Here is a 20,355-nt window from a genome sequence, read left to right as displayed (position 1 = left end):
AGCCGACAATAATACCAGGTAAATTATAGTATACATAATCAACTTCACTATATTTTCTATTAGACCATCTAAAAAGATTGAAATTTGATGAATTGAAAGTATATGGACGTAGAGTCACTTGTTTATAAGAAAAATATCTGATTTTATTACTATATGAAAATGTGTAGGAAGTACACACCAACATATGTATATATATCACCTAAACTATAAAACCCTTCGGGCGTCCTGGCATTGTGCACTGTTAATGAATTTATGATTGATATTAACAATTTATGACCCATCCCTCCTTAAAAATTCATGGATTGAAGGGATAAGGAATTGTTGAAGCTGCCTATACAAAAATAATGACTATACAACACAAATTATCAATGAGAGGCCACTACACATACTAAATTACCAGTTTACATTTTAATTGACCAATTGTTGCATTTGACCCTATTTACTTGAATCTATTTAAATTTCATAAAAATTGTAAATTTTTTCATTAAAGTAATGATATATCGATACTAGATAGAAGGTCAGAAATGGCCGATTCTATTCAATGCCATCTAGTCGATATAAACTACTGCTATAGCATATCGACAGTAAAAGTTAGCTTTATTTAGTTACTGACCGTCCATTATCCCTGCATAAAGATAACTTAAAAATCGTGTCCAATAAAAAGTTTTTGTAGCATGAGTCCTCTCAATCTCCATGTTAATATAACATATGCTTTAACAAATCAGTACACTGTAAAAAAAATATCTTTATAATAAACATTTCAAAAAAAATTAGGTTACAAGTATAGTATAGATAAATAAAGCTAGTAAAACTATAGCCAAATAGAAAAAAAATAGCTCATATTCATTTTGTGCCAAGAATGATGTACAACAAGTTGATGATTTTTTACAGTATAGGATTAGGTCCCTTTTGTGTTAAACAATTGCCCACTTTTTAGATCTTGAGCGATTGCAAAGATATTGTTCTAAGAAGTACCAGATTAACATTTATGCTTTTAAAAAAGTTTTAGCTACCTACTAATTTTTTAAACCTACATAAGACATAGATTTTATAATTTCAAAATAATTTACAAGATATGGTTAAGATCGTGCTCTACTAATTTTGATAAAGGCGTATTTTTTTACATTTTTGTTATTGTAGTTTTACCGTTTTAGAGCAGTGCTAAAATTTGAGTAGAGCAAATTTTAACTTCAACACCCATGCACCCTCTCCCCCATGTGTATACCCTTTTATCATTATCAGCCCTGAAATCTGCAAGAACAAGGATGACAACATCCATAAAAGCGAAGCACTGAAACGGTATGACAAACGGACATTAACACTTGCATAGTGTCTAAACTGAATTATCAGAATATAAAAGTATAAGAGTCGAAGCAAAATTGTAAGTAAATTTGTTGAAAAACTTCTTGATACAGGATAATGTTTATTGAGCTTATGGGCATACTTACATTTTTAGGATTTGATTATAGAGTTGCTTCGCTTAAAATATTGTTCTTTGTTGTCCCAGGAATCAATATACCAAAAATCAGATCAAACGGATAATTAGATCACATAAAAATTTGCTGTTAAAAAATTAGAAAAATCAACATGTTTAAAATGGACGTACGGACATTCTGGTAATGATTATAGAGTTGCTACGCTTTCTAAATCGTACCTAACTACTACAGGAATCATCATGCAAAGTTTGAAATCGATGGGACAATTCCAACATGCCTAAATTAACGAATAAAAGCTATCTATCTCGGACGGACGGACGGACGTACGGACGGACGGACGGACGGACCGACCCTAATTATAGAAAAGCTTCGCTTTTAAAAATGACAATAAAAATTCAAAATAAGCAGTTGGAAGATTGGCTGGCGGAAACGGAGGCAAAGGCATTATTTTTTGCATTATTTTTAGTGCACAAATACGCGCAGCCGCCAATTTTACACCACTTTAGTTTTCTAAGCTTTTACATGCCAATTTTAGGTTACAAATTTTATTATATTTTTATAAACCTTCTTGTTTTTGAATAAAAATCATTTAAAAAGATTGACGATCAAGGACATCCAAGTTTTTTTTTGTTGTCTTTTTTGGGGGGGCAATTGAGGGTGTGATAACACCCCTTCTTGGACGTCCTGTATTACAATTATGGTAAAATAAAGAACGGATTTTTAATAAGATAAATATAAAAATAAAATTAGATGATGTTAACATCTTAAAGTAAAAACTTTTAAAGCTTAAGTTCTGAGTTACAAATTTATTATAGGTTTAAGTATATAGAGAACAAGAAAAAGAGAGTTCATAAGTAGCGCAGCATATTAAGGATTATTTTATGATGGGAAAAAATATTAAATTTATTTACTAAAAGATACGTTATTCTATATTGTAGACGGGCATAATTATATAAGGGATATGTAAGCCTAATATTTGTAGCATATAGATACCTCACTAAGATAGCATGCTTCTATGACATGCTTATTACGATGTACACACATCAAACTTTATTGTAGCTGCGCTGCCTAAAAGAATAGAGGCAACGCCTTGACTTTAGTACTTTCATGCCAAAATATAGATATTATCATTTCTAAGTAATATTAACTTAAACCTTTAAAAATAGAAAGTGTTAAGAAAGAATGAATTTTCTTTTCGTATTCATTCTAAAATTATAAAAATTAATTTTAATTATGTCTTAAAGTAAAAGTTGTTATTTTTGCATCTTTATACATATGTGTTTGTACGTATTTAAGAAAAAAGTTATCATTAGTTTTTGGCAGTAAAAATGTGGGTGGAGTTTTAAATGCTTGCACGCCTTATTTTGTCAGGGTAATAGGGATATTCCATAGCTATAAGTATCGTATTATGGACAACTTTCCACGGATAGTAAAAAAACTTTAAGATTAAGTGCAGTTTTGTTAGCTCTGACTATTCCTACTGTCATTTGCCATTTTTTTGCCATGGAAATTAAGAAAGAGTAACAGAATTGCCTTGTCCAAGAAAAAGGTGAAACTCATTAACATACAAAGTTTAGTCTAAAAAAACTTTACTTTAAAAACTTGGTCAGGGTTTACAAAATTTGTAAATGTATAGTTACACAAGAGGTACACCTATCATTCAAAAATATGGTAACTAACTTTTAAAAGTGATTTTAGATATATTTTTGACATCAAAAGCTGATCCCTTTATCCGGGGTTTAACTTCAATATGTCTTTTTTTAAGGCTGAACATTTTACAACCAATTGAGTTTTTAACCCATTAACATTTTACCATCTATGTATGTATTTATGTAGGAGCAAAGCTACTCTTTAATTAGGGTTTCTAAATGCAATCATAATAGACTTTTCTTCCTTGTTTATAAAGCACATTGCCCCATACTTACTTTAATTTGGCCTGTTCCAACTTTACAGACTAGTGTAAACTCACATAGTTGCTGAACTTTAAGTATTTGATGGGAATTTAATTAACATAATCCAGGGACGTTAAAGCCTTTTATTTTAGTGGGTTAAAAGGAGTGGTTTTGTACGGGTTAATCTTATATATTAATAATAAAAAATTGAGGATGGTAAAAGGGGGGTTTTCTTTAAAATTTACATCTTTTCTTCGGTACTTTGGCCATAATTGTCCTATTTTTAAACTATGTTAATCATTTTTGGAATTTTAGAATTGCTGTAGAAAAACTTTTTAAAAAACTAGTATAGAATAACTTTTGCTTCCAATTAATCATTATTTAGACCAAGTGTAGTAATTTTTAGCAAATATTGTTATAATTTATTACGCTTTAATCGATATCAGCTAGGGAGGGAGGGAACATTGGGCTGTTTATTATACTGGTCCACAAAGAATAATAAGAACGTTTTCTTATTCGTTGACTCAACAACTATGGGTACTTTAATTGATTAATGATTAGTAGGTTCATTAAGTTAAGTGTCCCAACGTTTCAACCACTAAATGTAACCTAAAGAAAGGGTAATTTTGTGTATCATCTCATCATTCAGGATGAATATTAATTTATCGGCCACTGTCTTATCCCTTTAGATCCCTGAATATTAGCAAACATCAAAATACAATATGAAGTAACTGTAAGATTTGACTTGTGGAAATATTAAAGGATCCTTAATACTATTGGGAGGAAGAAAGGATATATGTAGATTATTTTGAGCTCTATATTCACATATGTATATAAAAAAACCTCCATGTTATGACTCGAATTTTTTAAAACTCTCATCAGCATACAGATTTCATTTCCGGTGAAGCTACTCAACAATCAAAACTAAAAATTAGGGGCCTATAGTCCATTTACATAAGTTTTATATTATAAATACAACCTTAACTTGCATATGATTGTACTGTGATAGTGAGAATGTAAAGGAACTATGGGAATGGCTTGTGTAACATTGTTTCTCATGTATTTCACCTTAATGCCCTTATATCACAATTCTTCCTTGCCCCCTTTTAAAGGGATATTCCAAAATCTTTTTTCTTCCAACAGTAAACTTATCAAACAAAAGCTACGCTACTAAAACTAATTGGTAGAGTCATTATCTATAACAATGAAGGATTTGCTATGTTTATTATATAATAGTTTTTTTATATCTTTCATTAAAAATATCAAATAAAAAAACAGTTTCAAAGCCTCCTTTTAAATCTAATCTTTCCTCGCTTTTTGGGTGGGCTTATGTTGCCTGTATTTTAAAGACATTTCTTCAAGCTACTTTCTCCCTCTTAAATACATACTAATCATTTCAACACAAGTCTCAAAACCCCTTTTTTCATTCATTATTTTTTTCTAACGTAGCTTCTATATAATAAAATTATGATTATAGGCAAATTATAAAATTTGGTAACGTAACAAATATTTAAAAAAAAAAAATTGTCAATCTTTAAAATTTTTATGTACATGATCATCAACGATAGTTATGCTCAGCCAATAAACTTTATACAGGTATTGCTTTTAAATCATTTATAATGACTTTTAAAAAAATATTATGTAATTTAAAGATTTTTGGTACATTCCGTCAATTTACAGACAAAAAGACGGACTGACGAATCCGAATTTTAAAATTGCTACGCTACAAGATCATATTACAATTGATTTATTACCCATCTAGACAGATTAATAACATCAAAATTGATGCTTATAACCAATTTTTATATCAAATTCTTAAAAATTAGAAAATCATCCTTTTTTTATGATAGAAAATATGTAAGCTATAAATTTCCAAAAACAAGAAAAAAGTTCATAGGAGTTTTTTCAACAAAGACAAATCTTTTACGTGTTTGGGTTTTAAGGTTGATATTTTGAATTTTTTTATGAGACGATCAGTTAATCAACTTAAGCCCACAATGCACAAGCCCACAAACACACAGACTAAAGTCAGCAATTGTAGAGAAGCTGTGCTGCTGCTAAAAAAAAGTTTAAGGAAATGTATTAAAAATTTTAGAATTACTTGCAAACACACTTATTAAATTTAACCAACCAAAGAATTTTTTATCCAATCTTAACCAGACAAATGCCATCTAGCTAAAAAAGATGCGTAGATTTCATTTCTGGCAACCAGAAAATCCGCAGAAATCGAATTCACGAGATCCAAAAAAGTTTCATTAAAAAAAACCTTACACCAAAAATAACAAACAATAATTATAACAACGACTTAGTTTCTTTTTCCTGTTTTATACGAATATTGAAACTAATTTTCAGGCATGCATGTTTGAAGGTATAGTACTTTTTTTAGAAACCAAAATACAGACATATATAAAACTACGAAATTGTATATTAGTCACTAGAAAGATTACATTTTTTTTCTTGCTTTAAAACAACTTTTTGTACATAAAAACCCGTAATGTCTTCATTATTGACACAAATATGCATTCTGTATAGTTTTAAAAAATTTAGTCAAATAAAATACCTGATTAGAATACAAAGCAAGAAATAAAGGTTATCAACTCCCTATGAGCTTTTTGTGTTAAATAGAATTATTAATAAGAATAAAAGAGTTTCAAAAAAAGTAAAATAACAAAATGTTAGGTGAATTGTTAATATTAAATCAATCAAAAAATGTTTTACATTCTTATAATTAATTTCAATAAAACATATATATGCTCAAGAAAGGTTATTTATAATTATGAATTCTACCAGACTAAAATATAAAAGGGGAAATAGTTTATGAAGACAACACAAAATGATTTTAAAAATTACTTATTTTTATCTTTTTTTTTAATCTTTAACAATTTTAATGTTTTTATTATGTAAATATATAAAGTATTATTCAAACTTAAAGGATTTAATCGTTTTCTTTGTAATTTATATGTCAAAACAGTGTAAAAATGAAGTTCTTAATTACGAATTTTCAAATCATTAGATTTTAATACAATTTATTATAGAAATAAAGAATAATTTCAACAAAAAAAAATTGCTACAAAAAGGCTTACTGTATTATTAAACTGACTTAATTGTATAATTGCATTTATTTTGTTTATTTACCTTGAAAAATGAGTGTTTAAGTGCTGCATTGGTTAAAATCAAACCTAAAAGTGCTCTTTATTCAGTGACAGAGTTAAAAAAATATATACCTTGTTTTATAGTTTTTGATCTCTTTTTTTATATATTTTTATCTGATATGTATATCAAAATTTAAAAGTATCTATTTCATTAGATATTCATACTTTGCTAAAACGTCTTGGTTACTTTTTGCACTATATTTGCTCTAAAAAGGATTCTTTATCTGACTTTTACATTTAAAATGAAAGATTTTATGCCAATTTTTGTGTTGACTGAAGAAAAAAATAATTATTTTGTTTATATGCAATTTTCTATAATAAAATGTGAGAAATGCCTTTTTTCACATGTAGGGCGAAAAAAGTAACACTGAAAATATTTTTTATGTCTTAAGCATGTCCTAAACTCAAAGATAATAAACTTTCATAAAAGATTTATTTCAGAATATGTCATTTAGGGCATAAAATTAATTTTGCAAACTAACATTGCAAATGTTTGCCAATAACTTTTAAAAATGATTTCTGCGGATTTTCTAATTTACATGGGTGTTTTCTACACATTTTGATTACATTTAGTTAAATAAAGTAACTTGCATTCATAGAGAGAAAGAGAGAGGGAACAATGGGCTGTTTTTTAAACCTGTCCCCAAAGTTTTATAATAACGTTTTCTTATTTGTTGGCTTAACAACTTTGGGGACTTTTACGAAATTTTGTTGAATCTTAATTGGTTGGATCATTAATCTTAACACTAATCTTACTCTACAGAAGGGGTAATTTTGTGTGACATCATTAGGGATGTACATTAATTTATCGGCCATTGCTTTATCCCTTGTCCATGGCTAGTGTTACATCGACGGACAGAGCATTGATATGTTAATTTGTGTTTGTTCGACAAACAAAAAATAAATTACAATTCAAGAGTAGCTTCGCTACCTTAAGAAAGGCATGAACTAAAATGTACAGAAGCTTGATTAATTATGGTATACTGTCATTTCAAGAGGAAAAAAAAGAAAATTTTTCTTCCTTCCTTCTTTTCACTAATATGACTTTTATTTATTTATCTTGTAATGTAACAGTAAATTAATTCATTTCTGGATGATTTTTCAGTTTATTGTGTTAGTTTTTTTTTATAAAAAAAAAATAACAGAAAACATGGAAAAAAATTTTGAATTAGTTAACATTTAAACAAGGAATAATTTCTATAATTAGCGGTGCAACATTTTTATACAAAATAAACCATATTACATTAAAAATATGACATATATATAGTTCGTCAAAAATTGTTTAAATCAATCAATAAACATGAATGTTACACTATGTGTATATGTAAACAAAAGGGCGTACCAACATGCCCTAATTATAAAAAAAATGCGCAATTATATAATTCTAGAACATCTTCGGAGAATGATTTTTAAGTTTTTTTTTGTTACTAATCTAATACATGTATCCTTTTTATGGTAAAGATCTCCTAAACTACATATAGCTGTAGGGTGCTATAGTCTAGGGGGGTTCAAATAATTATCCTTCCTTATCCATCTTGTTAAAAAATAATCTTGTTTAGATCATTTTAACCTTTTTTGTAAGCTTGGTCTGCTTGAAATGTTTTTATTCAGCGGCATTCTGCGCCAGTACCAGAAGTCTATAAATTAGCCAAATTTAAAAATGCTCCAGAACCCAAAGTCATTATAAATCCAAAGAATAAATTTTAGATCCAGTGTACTATTCTAATAACCCTTTGGTTCATTGGATTGAACTTCCTAACCGGAAAATAGCCTGAAACCACCCCATTACTTGCGAAAACCTTCCCTAAAAATGTATTCTTATTTTTTAATATCACCCTAATCTGATGAATGATTCACATTTTTTTTTCATCAAAGAAGATGATACAAAAGGGGCTATAATGGATAATAAAAAAGGAGGGTTTTTAGATTGAATGAAAAAAATTATTTTCTTGGAAGGTGTTGGGGAAGGGGGGGGGGGTAAGGGGAGAGGAAGTTTAGTAAGATCGAAAAATATCCCACTGTAGTATAACCGACGTTTTTTACTTTTTTTGATTTAAAAGATGTACTTATTCAAGGTTTGATTAAGAAGAGTTTCGTTTAGCTGGTATCCCACAGAGTAAGAACCCTTCAAGGCTAAAGCCTAAACACATGGGCTTGTGATATGTTCAAATAAATATTTAATAGTGGGGTGTGGGGGTTTACTTTCAGATTAATAGGATACTACTGCAGAGAATGATATCAAATTAGGAATCTAAATTTTAGGATCATTTAACACTTTCAAATCTTGGGGCTAAAATTTTTAACAAATTGTTTTTTTGAATTTTAACATATTTTACAATCATATACTCACTCAAAAATGTTGAGAGATTACTTCTTTTGCATTTTAAATTAACAATGGAATTTAATACTTAAAGGTTTATTTAATAATGCATAACATTTAAATACTTTTGTCCTTAAGACAAGGATGATTACGTCCAAATTACCGAAGTTTTTGCACATAAATAAAAAGATAATATATAATAAGAAAAAAATGGAAAAGAGTAAGGGAAAAAATAATATAAAAAATGCAAAGAAGAAAGGGTAAATACTGAAAGACAAATCAAAAAGCACAGTCATAGAGGAGCTTCAGCACAGAAAATGCGCAAAGCTTGGCTACCAATAAATCAATCAGTGCCACTATTCAGGGAGTAAGGGAGGGGACAATGGGCAATTAATTCAATTTGAGAGTTTTTGAAGAAAGGCCATGAAAACCAGAATAATCCCGAAAATATGGTGGAAATTGTAAAGTGATTGTTGATTAAATCTAGAAAACCATAAACTAAGAAAAAAGTTCCAAGAAAAAAAGCAATCATTTGAAAATAAGATTACCAGTATTACAGACTGACATAACCATTCTGTAATTAATTACTAGAAATATCTCCCTGGATCTCTTCAGATGATAGGAAAAGAGAAAAGAGATTTGGGGGCAAGTGATGTGAACACAGAAAAAAGGGGCAGGCAGGGGTGTAGCTGGATGGGCAAGTATATGACCCGCACACCTTCCTGCCCCTTTTTATCCTGTTTATTTCCCCCACCTCCCTTCTCCATTTCCCTTTCTCGTCTACTTTTAAAAAGGAGGTGGGGATGAAGGGAGTAAAATATAGTATGGGAGGGGGGCCGTGTATTTATATTTGAACTACTCTCTGTCTGCAAAACTATATATATTCAAAACTAATATAGCGAGTAACGGCATTTCTTGCGCAAGTCCCCAAACTCAGTCAGAAACTGCTAAATTCTTGCACATTCCCTTTAAGCCAGTCCCCAAAGTCTGAGACTCCTAAAAATTGAATATTCGATCCTTTGTCCCCTCCCTTACTCCCTGGCCACTATTAATCAAATATTCCTATATGCAAATGTAAACAAGGATAATCACATCCATAAGTAACACAGAATTAACAAGCATTAGAACTAATAAATTTTGTCACTACTAAGCAATGCTTTTACAAAAATTGTTTTTGGGTATTATGTGTTAAAGATATTTAGGAAAAACGACATGTCATACGGACAAACAGACAGAATTTAATTTTAAAGTAGTTACGATACCAGAAATGCACTTTGAGAAAAACAAATGATGGTCTTCAAAATTAATTTTCAAGTATGCCTATAAATATTTGCATTGCTGCAAAGGTGTAACATGGAGACAGCTCAAACATTAATTTCATTTGAAAATTAAAATAAATTATATAATGTAGTAAGTTTTTTTGTCTGAAGCTCAGGATTTCCATAAATATTGATCTGATTGGGTTCTCATACAAGGGAAGTTTCACATAGGCTGTGCTAGTTTTAGGCTATTCTTTTTTTTGAATTTAAGCCTTGGGACGGTTTTAGATTTTCTACGCTCTTCTTAACCCTTTGATTAAAGAGCCCATAGATTCTAAGGGCACAGCCGCTAGTATAAAATAAATCAGCAAACAAACAAGTGGTATTTAAAGTTCAAAATATTGAATTGATTTTGTGGATAACACGTACGTATTTGTTCGAAAGTAACAAAGACTGACATTCTTTGAAAAAAAACTCATTCTATCAAATATGTTGTTAATCTTTCAAACAATCTGCGTTGTTTTTGGACATAACTGTCCTATTTTTTTTGCGAATATAACTTTTTCAATATAACCAGCTCAAATTGTATCCCACAAACATAAAACCTCAAATATTGTGTTTGCAAAAAAGACAAGTCTACACTGTAAAAAAAGTTTGCAAAATTTGAGATTTTATTGCAAATTTTTATTACATTTAAAAACCTCATTAAGCTTAGAAAATCCCTGCAACTTAATTTGAGGGGTAAAAGACATTGGACCCCTAGAGTGTATAAACCCGCTCTACCATTTGTTGGCTCAAAAATTTTGGAGGCCTAGTATGTATCTTTACTATGTTATACAAATAATTTAATTTACAGTCGAGGCAATTTGTTTTAGAAACCTTATAATTTATGAATTTTTTACATAGGAGAATTTTTTTAATAGTGCATTAGATTTATTATAACCCATGTTATAATTGACCACAAATACATATTTACAAGTTAGGCTTATTTATGTTTGGGTAAGTACCAAGGATCTAGGGATAGGGCATTGGAATTGGAGGATATATTTTTGTGGTGGAAGAATTATTGCAGTTAATTAAAACAACTTTACATAATCATATCAATAAAAACATTTATTCTCCAATAACAAAACAATTAAAATATGCATATACATATTTTTTATTCGCTTTTATTATTTTTTTTGATTATAAAAAAAGATCTGATAAAAAATTATAAAAGCGTGTAATCTTCTAATTTTGTGAGAAATAACAGACTTAATTTGTATCATTTGGGGGGTAGATTCATTTAATGTCCTATCCCCATATCCCTGATAGTAATACCCGCGCCCATGATTAATGAAGAAGTTATTTTCCTAGGTTCTCCGCGGAAAACATTTATCAAACACTTAATCTCAACAACATAAATCACAACTCCAAGCAAAAAGAAAAACAAGAACGACATCGTCCAATGGAAGCCCTTTTACAAAAACTGTAAATAATTAAGTAGATGAACTTTCTCTATAATCTATGTTTTATTTTTAATAGTTTAGTCTTAACTCTAATTAACAACTTTGATATCCTTTCTGTAATAAATATTTTTTTTGTTAAATAAAGTTAATTAATTATACTAGGTGTTACTAATATCCCAAATACTGCAGACAATCGAACAACCCTTTGATTACACAATCTTTGACTTGAAGTCCTAACTGTGCATTGGAATGAGTTGCACCTATTTCGTGCTAAAGTACTGTAAATGTCACGCATCTGACATAGCAGAAGTAGGTAAAACTTTTAACATCTTGAGTTTTGACGCGGTTTGGGCTGATTACTTCCCATTGCGGAGGAGCTAAGATTTACTCGGGTTAGCACTGTAGATGCATTAAAAACCCAACTTACAAGTGCTCATACCTACACAGTAGCTTTGCTACTGAAAATTTTGGGAGGAGTTTCATTGCGTTAAAAAGTAAGGGGTTTATTTAAATATTTAAATTGCCTTTTTCGCCAGGATAGCAATAAATTACTCTATTGGTCCCGAGAAAGAAATGTTTAGATTTACTAATGGGTACACATTATACGCGGATATATCATGAAAAGGTGAAAGTATTTGAAAATAAAAAAAAAACATACAAAATTGGATCTTGATGTCCTATGATATAAAGTAGTAATTTTTTATTTGTCTGTAGCTTAAGATGTCGGCAATTACTGATCCGATTGAGTTGTAAATTTTAGGGAAGCTTCAAAAAGGTCCTAGGGGTTTTAGGTTGTTTTTTTCATTATTACAATCTTCACATAGTTTTAGACTATTTTTATGCCCTAGATCCTAGGGGCGCAGCCGCTAGTATTTGTATAATTTGCTAGATTTTTTGGAGATGAAAAATTTTATCAATGTTTGATTCCATAATTTTAACGAACAATAAAAATACTTAAAAGAAATCATTAAGAAGGATTTTTATGATTGACAAATAAAAGAAAAAAAAATCCCTCCACCCAAATTTAATTATTTCTATCATTATTTTAACAAAACAAAATATAATTTGATCCATACTGCTCTATCAATCGCGTGAATTGGTATGTAAATAATTTTATTGTTGACAATGGGTACTTGAAGTAAAGGCAACCCTAAAATAGGATTTTTACCCTTGGATCCAATTTGTTGCACCCCTTGAGTTCTTATTATTTGCTTATTGTTTATTAGTAGCGTACCTACTCTTTATCGCATTTGTTTTTGTCCGTCCGTCGGTCTAACTGTCTATTAATATAGATAATTTACTACCCTAGATGGAAAATCAACAAAGCACACCCCGTCCAACTTTAAAAAGGAATTTTTAGCAGACGAAGAAATTTTATTTATATCTAGTAATTTAATCACATATGACATTTTGGAAACGATATATACACTTTCTGACCAATAATGTTGTCGGATTGTGCCAAAACTTTGTTCCTGTTGGTCCAAATAAAGGGATGATCATCTACACTTTTCATATTTATCATAAATATTTACGGAAAGTTTGGTTTCAATCAGTAGAGGAGGGGACATTGAGGTGTTTATTACACTAGTCTTCAAAGTTTTATGACAACGTTTTTTTTTATTCGTTGACCTAACAACTTTGTGGACTTTTGATTGGTTGGTTCATTTAGTTGGGTGTCCAAACGTTTATACTAAATGTAATGATTTTGTGTATCATCATTGGAAATTTATCGGACATTTTCGTATCCTTTAGATCTCTAGGTTTCAATAGTTCTTTCAATATTTCTTTTCCCTTTTACCTTTCCATCGGACATAATCGTTCTTGTTTATATTTATTTATGGGTTTAAGTTTGCTTATTGAACATTTAAATTCCGCTTCCTTATTCACAAAATTTAGCGTATCAGATTTTGATTCAAGCTAAATACTTTCAAATATACAAAATCAAGATGCCCAATTTTTAACTCTCAAAATTGTACAGTTTGATCGACATTCTTGTATTTTTTAATATTTACAATAAAGCTACAATTCTTATAATTGGCTGCTAATATTGACTTGTCTTATTATCTGTTTAATCTAGGAATTGTATATTAAGCGAAGCTCAGTATTGAAAATTAGTAAAATAAAGTCCAAAATGTACAAAACTATGACAAACTGTGGTCACCAAAAATTGGGCCTAAAAATTTGCATAATTTTCTGCAAGCTTTTACTCTATTTCTGCAAATTATCTTATGAATTTGCAAAGGTATGTATATATCTAACAGCAAAATTAAGAAAATCTTCATTGTAGCGCCCATTTCGCCCCCCTCTCCCAACCCCCAATTAACCTCCATGTTTTATTAAATTTAGATAAACTTTTCAGTTATGTTCAAATGCCAGAAACACGTTGTTAAAGCAAAAAATAATATAAGGGGGGCATGAAGGGGTGTTATTTTGTGGTCCAATAAAAGTTAATGGGATTTACACCCCCTTTCCAACATTTTGGCATGAAATTTAGAGATTTTTGAGTGAGTGTGTGTATGTTAGATTTAGATAGAAAAATGTAAAAGCAAATTTGTTGAAAAAATGAGTATGTTTTAAAAAAAAATAAATGAAGATTAAAAATTTGTATTCTTTTTATATTTTCGTATTATTCTTGGTAAAAATTGAGGTACACATTAAAAAGAATACGTTAATAAGCTAATTTACCTCTGATTTTAGCGCTGGTTAGCCTGATCAAGCTTTTGCATATTGGTGTAGTAATGAGTGTAAAATTAGCTTCTCAAAGCAGTTCAAAAATTACATTCTCATGTTTAAAAATATCAAGTTTTTTTAACTAATATAGTAAGGATAGTCTGGGATCTAAAAGGATAAGACAATAGGCAATAAATTGATATACATCTCCAATGATGATACACAAAATTACCCCTTCTCTAGATTAAAATTAGTGATTGACTGAACCAACCAATAAAATTCCCTATAGTCCCCAGGGTTATTAAATTAACGAATAAGAAAACGTTATTAAAAAATTTTGGGTCTAGTATAATAAACAGCCCATTGTCTCCACTCTCCATTAGGGATAGTAGACATTACCTAAGCGTGCGAAATGGTGGCTGTTGCGACACCCCTGAAAATTCAAATTAGGAAGGATGCTCCCTTTTCAAGAAAAACACCCCCCTGGCAAAACTTTGCGCACGCCGCTATATTATTTTTTTGTTTTTTGGATAAAAATCAAATTCGTTCAAATTTAATGTAATGTTTTTCCTTTTCTTTCGACTTAGTCCTAAATTTTCACTTTGATTTTCAATACATGTTGTTAAATAATAATGTATGTAACACCTACCTTTAAATCCTCGCAGCCCTTGATGAGGTTATCAGAAATGCCTCGGAGCCCGTTGTAGCTAAGATCCAGTGTTTTCAAAAACTTTAGATTTTGAAACTCTAAACACAAAATATACAAATTAGTATTAGAGCAGGTATTTTCAGGGATAAGACAATGGACGATAAAATAATCAAGATGTTTAAAAGTACTCAAAGTTTTAAGCCAATAAATAAGAGTATGTGTTGTAGAATATTGGGAACCAGTCCAATTTACAGTCAATGTCCACTCCTTTCAATAACTATTTTAGTAGATGATTCGGTCAGTCGGTCGATCTGTCGATCTATGACTGCAATTAATACGATTCAGAGGGAAAATGGTCTTTCTTGAAGTGAAATATCTCCCATATAAATTCGCAATTTATTTTACATGTTAATATATAATATTTTCTTAGATATTCTGCGTAGGAGGAGATTTATGAAAATTACATAAAACTATTGGGGATACAATATATGTTTTTTTTCTTCAGGTATACAGGTATGGACTGTAATGGACGATAAATTTATATATCCCCGAAATCGGATAGTGTCATGTGTGACGTCATAAAAATACGTCTAAACAAATCCAGTCTTTTTTTAGGGGTTTCCTTTCGCACTTCTCCTCTAATTCCCTTTTATACGTATTTTGATGTAGTCACAAATGACACTTTCCTTATCTCCATCAAATCCTAAATCTTTCAAATTCTACTTTTAGCAAATGAAGGGTTGATTTGGCTGTAAATTAATCTAAGCGACAATGCTCCCTCTCAACCTGATATTGGTATTGGTGTTTCTATTATATATATTTACATATTATTTACATACCAACATAAATTAAACACTGCAAAAAAAATATTCTTATTTATGAAACTTTATTATATATTTTTTTAATTGAAAAGGTGATTCTTAATAATTTATTTCATTTAAACACAAATAACATGAAACAAACTATAATATTTTTGGATTTTTATGTTAAAGTACAGAAAATTATTCTATATTACACAAATAGTTATGTTTTTAAAGTTCAATTGATGCTTGATGTTTTTAAAATGATTTTTATTTCACGTAAAAAATCATTCATAAAATAAGTAAATAAACAAACATTTAACTAATGAGTACAAGTTATCATTATAGTTATAACACAATGGGACAAAATCATGATAAGTTAGAAGGGTTTAAAATGATTAATGTTTATGAAATTATCAGCAACACAATGTTACAACATAATAATAAACTATAATTGTGAGTTCGATCTTGTGTAACATAATATGATAATTAATAGATGATAAAAGTTGATATTTTTTGCACTTAAATATATATCCTTATTTAGTTTTGTCCAGAAAGATAAATTTAACTATTGTCACTTTTTACACTTTATACATGATCCACATTGACATATATCAATGCTTCTCTCTTTGCTGATTTCTTCCGCAGGATACCATGACTTGAAAGTGTCAAGGATGACCACAAATCGTCGACAGCAAGACGAAAAAGTTTCAATAAAGAAACCCCTTTATCCATGATGGCTGATGCCTGGTATGGATAAGACCATGAGGAGATTCATACTGAAAAATCAGGAGTTATGTCAAGAACAAAATAGTAATCTCCAAGCTAATTTGTTTTAAAGTTCCAAGATTTACCCATGGTGTTTGTAGATTTTGTGTGGGTGCAGTAGTGCATGATATCATGTGACAAGCCAACTAACTAACGGTCATATTTAACTAAGTGGAGTTGTCTCTGGTAAATGGAAGGTGGGGGTGATGGATATGGGGGTAGGGAGAACAAATAGTTCCCCTATCATTTTTAAAGGATTTGGAAAACATATACAATATACACAAAAAAATTGTATATAAATTAAAGCTAGCTTTAACTGAAAGGTTGTAATATGTGGAAATTTCTTCTTGATGGTTTTCACTACTCGTTCAATGGGTTCTTACACATTATTTCATTTTCAACCCATATTAGTTATAAGTTGACTTTATAAGAGAGACTGAAAAAATTCAGTCCCCTATGGGAACTATATTGGGGAGACGTCCACACAGCGTCAGAGTTGCGACATAACTGGTAATTGAAAAGGTAATTTTAAATTTTTTGCAGTTAATGTTTAGTAGGTATATGTTCATAATGTAGAGAGGCTCTTAATTGTACAACTTAAAAAAAATTGCAATGAAAGTTAATAAATGGCAATACATTTTTAACAGTGTAAGGTAGGTATGATCTTTATTTATGTTTCGGGCAGATCTTTTTAGTGGTATGTGTTATTTATGGAGCATAATAAAGTTACTAGAAAAGGGTTGGGCACGTTGTTTAACACATACAATATATTCTACAATTTTTATCTTAGTGACATATTACTCTCTTAAACCAAGCCTGAAACCTGCCCGGAACCAATAATTAAGTTAACATACACACAAGCATCCTGTTGACTTCATGAAAAAGATTTTAGGTTTTATTTTATAAGCCAACAATTACTTAAGTTATACCTGTAGAAGAGAAAATAGGGCTCAAATTATCTCCCAACAGATTATGGGACAGGTATATTTCCTCCAGAGTATCCTCCATCCCGTCAAACAGCCTCTCCACCATCCTCCGCATGGAGTTGTGGCTGAAGTCAACAATCTTGAGGGGTATGTCGCTGGCGGTGAATATCTGGGCGGGCAGCAGCTGCCAGCCCACGTTCCGCTGCGTGAACTCTTGGATGTAATACCTGGAAAGAAAATTTTGGTAATGGATTTATTATAACTTGGATCTTTTACAAGGTTTTTCATGTTCTCTAAAAATTTGAAACTTGCAGCGGGCTTTTACATCCTTTTACATCTCCTCCCCTCCGACTGTAAAAAATAAGCTGACCAATAATAGAGTTTAATGTTAGCAACCTATTTTTTTCTCCTGTCATAATATCCACGTATATTCTACATTCATTATAAAAATCTTACCTGTAGGGCATAACCGGGAAGTCTCCAGAAAAGACGACATTGTCACAATTAATCCTCGTAGCGTTCACCTCGTTCAGCGAGCATAAACAATCAATATTTATATTCTGGCTAAACTCAACACAGGGTATCTCATCAGAGACAGATTTCCCGGCGGCCGGCTGCAGCAGCAGCAACAACTGGCAGCTGGCCAGCAGCCACACAGCTGCCAACACATTCATAGTTCTTTTTGCCAATGACTTTGCCATTGTATTTAACATTGACAAATGTAACAGTTTGGTGTTAATAACTTTGTATGGGTAAAATACAAAGTTACAGGTTTATATATATATTTTTTTGTAACTTTTTATCACTTTTCACTGTGATTCGACTATTTTCTAGAATAATTGGTTAAAATTGAACTAATAATTATGTTTCTTGTATAATTTTACATCACTTCTTCTTTTAACCGCGTCATCCTGAAATAGAAAGAGGATATTAATGATTATTTTTAGTTATAGTCAGTAAGAAAGGGGACAATGGTCTGTTATTACACTAGTCCCCAAAGTTTTAGAATTCGTTGACTTAACAACTTTGGGGACTTTTACTAAATTTTGATTGGTAGGTTTATTAAGTTAGGTGTCCTAACGTTTCAACCACTTATTATAATCTATAGAAGGAATAATTTTGTGTATTAATAATGGGGATGCACTTGAATTCATCGTTTATTGTCATATTCCTGTATCCGAAGAACCTGCCTTGTTTAATTGTGTGGGAAAAAGTAAAATTCAAATTACAACAAATACACTGAAAGTACAGTATTTGAATTGATTACTAAGTTACAGAGCAGCTAATATCATTCTTTTTATGCTTATTTTTGTTGTCTTTTCTCTGCCAATGAACTATGAATCTTTTAATAATGTTAATATATATTATTACATTTTATTTAATATGGAAAATATATTAATTAGTTGTATATGAATAATAATAATTTTTCATGTTACTGGTTTTGACATTTTCTTTAAATCCGTCTTTAGTGATGAGATGTTGGAAAGACGTATGAACATACACAAATTATAGAATAGGTCCACTAAAAAAAGAAAAATTCTATGCACCACTTTATTTTGTTATGATCAACTCAAACGCCTCACCGAAATATGACGAAATGAGAGAGAAATGTTGAATTTACAAATGATTCCCTTCACTCTTATTTCAAAGAACTCTACTAATATTTGTTTCTGTGTGTGTGTGTGTGTGTGTGTGTGTGTGTGTATTTAATTTAATTTGTGTGTATGTGTGTCTGTGTTTAGAAACCCGTGAAACATCCCACAAAAACTTTTTTAGTGGGGCAGCTCCTCTATAAGTATTGCAACAGTGTCCGTACGTCCATCTGTCTGACAATGTTACTTACTCATGTTTGGAAAAACTCAACAGCAAGACAAAAAAGTAGTAAAAAGGGATAAAAGGGACAAAATCAACGATAAAATTGGAGGAAAATTAGATAAAAAAGTTTCACTTAGTGGATTTAATTGTTCTTGTTTTAAACACAAGAAGAATATTTTGATTACTTTATACACATAATTTTCCTTCTTGAATTCTAAGAAAACTTTACTTACGTAAGTATTTTGTATAAATTATAGGTATTTATTAAAACTATTTAAAAATGTATGTAAACTTACAAATAGCTTAAGAATAGCATATTAACAAGGATGACAACATCCATAAGTAGCGAAGCTCGAAAACTATAAATAGACAACTGGAAATGATCTATAGAGTATGTAATAAAAAACTTCAATAACAAAAATCACGAAACCTTTTAAAATGTATATTGTATAATGTTTTTTTGAAGCATTAAGCTAATAAGAAAAAACGTTAAAATCTAAAATTCGATTTAGCACCCCAAAAAAAAGTAAGTATTTAAAAAACTTGGTCAAAATATGAAGAATGTTGACTTAATTAATCACTAAAAAATCCAACCGTTTATCTTGAACAGGAGTTGAGAAAATCACAAAAACTTGAAAAACTAGGAATCGATCTAGCACCCTAACCAATAAAGGTATCTTAATAAAAATAGGTGGAATTATGTATAAAGTAAACTTGTTCAATCCCTGAAAATTTCAACTGTCTATCTTGTATAGGGATTGAAAAAATCATGAAAACTTAAAAATCTAGGAATCGATCTAGCACCCCAACCAATAAAGGCATCTAAATAAAACTTAATCGAAATATGTAAAATCTAAATTTATTCAATCCCTGAAAATTCCAGCCATTTATCTTGAACAGGAATCGAGAAAATTACAAAAACGTAAAAATCTAGGAATCGATCTAGCACCCCAATTAACAGACAGACGGACAAAACAATGTACAGATTAGATGGGCATATGTCATATGAATCTTCACTAAAAATTTCAGCTGTCTATCTTGAATAGGAGCCGAGAAAATCACGTTTCCCCCATAGCGTTACGGACGGACTGACTGACTGACTGACTGACTGACGGACGGACGGACGGACATAGTGAATTATAGAGTAGCTTCACTACTAATAACATTCTCAGTGGCATGCTATGGAGGGGTGTCCACACCCCTCCCAAAATTAATATTTG

General features: G+C 30.3%; 1 protein-coding gene across 1 annotated transcript in view; it reads right to left on the bottom strand.

The window, feature by feature from the left end:
• LOC145329668 (uncharacterized) overlaps nt 1-20,355 on the bottom strand; it is a 131,264-nt gene that overhangs the window by 90,781 nt on the left and 20,128 nt on the right. The window contains exons 2-4 of the mRNA XM_080174016.1: nt 17,777-18,231; nt 17,324-17,547; nt 14,827-14,924 (exon numbers count right to left, since the gene is read on the bottom strand). Coding sequence (XP_080030142.1) covers nt 14,827-14,924; nt 17,324-17,547; nt 17,777-18,033 — 579 coding nt within the window. The 5' untranslated portion in view covers nt 18,034-18,231. The remainder of the gene's footprint in view (nt 1-14,826; nt 14,925-17,323; nt 17,548-17,776; nt 18,232-20,355) is intronic.

Source organism: Acartia tonsa, chromosome 10, assembly GCF_053477335.1.
Source record: "Acartia tonsa isolate MP-2025a chromosome 10, ASM5347733v1, whole genome shotgun sequence".
In the NCBI taxonomy this organism is placed as follows: Eukaryota; Metazoa; Arthropoda; class Copepoda; order Calanoida; family Acartiidae; genus Acartia; species Acartia tonsa.
This window is presented reverse-complemented; position numbering and strand designations above follow the sequence as displayed.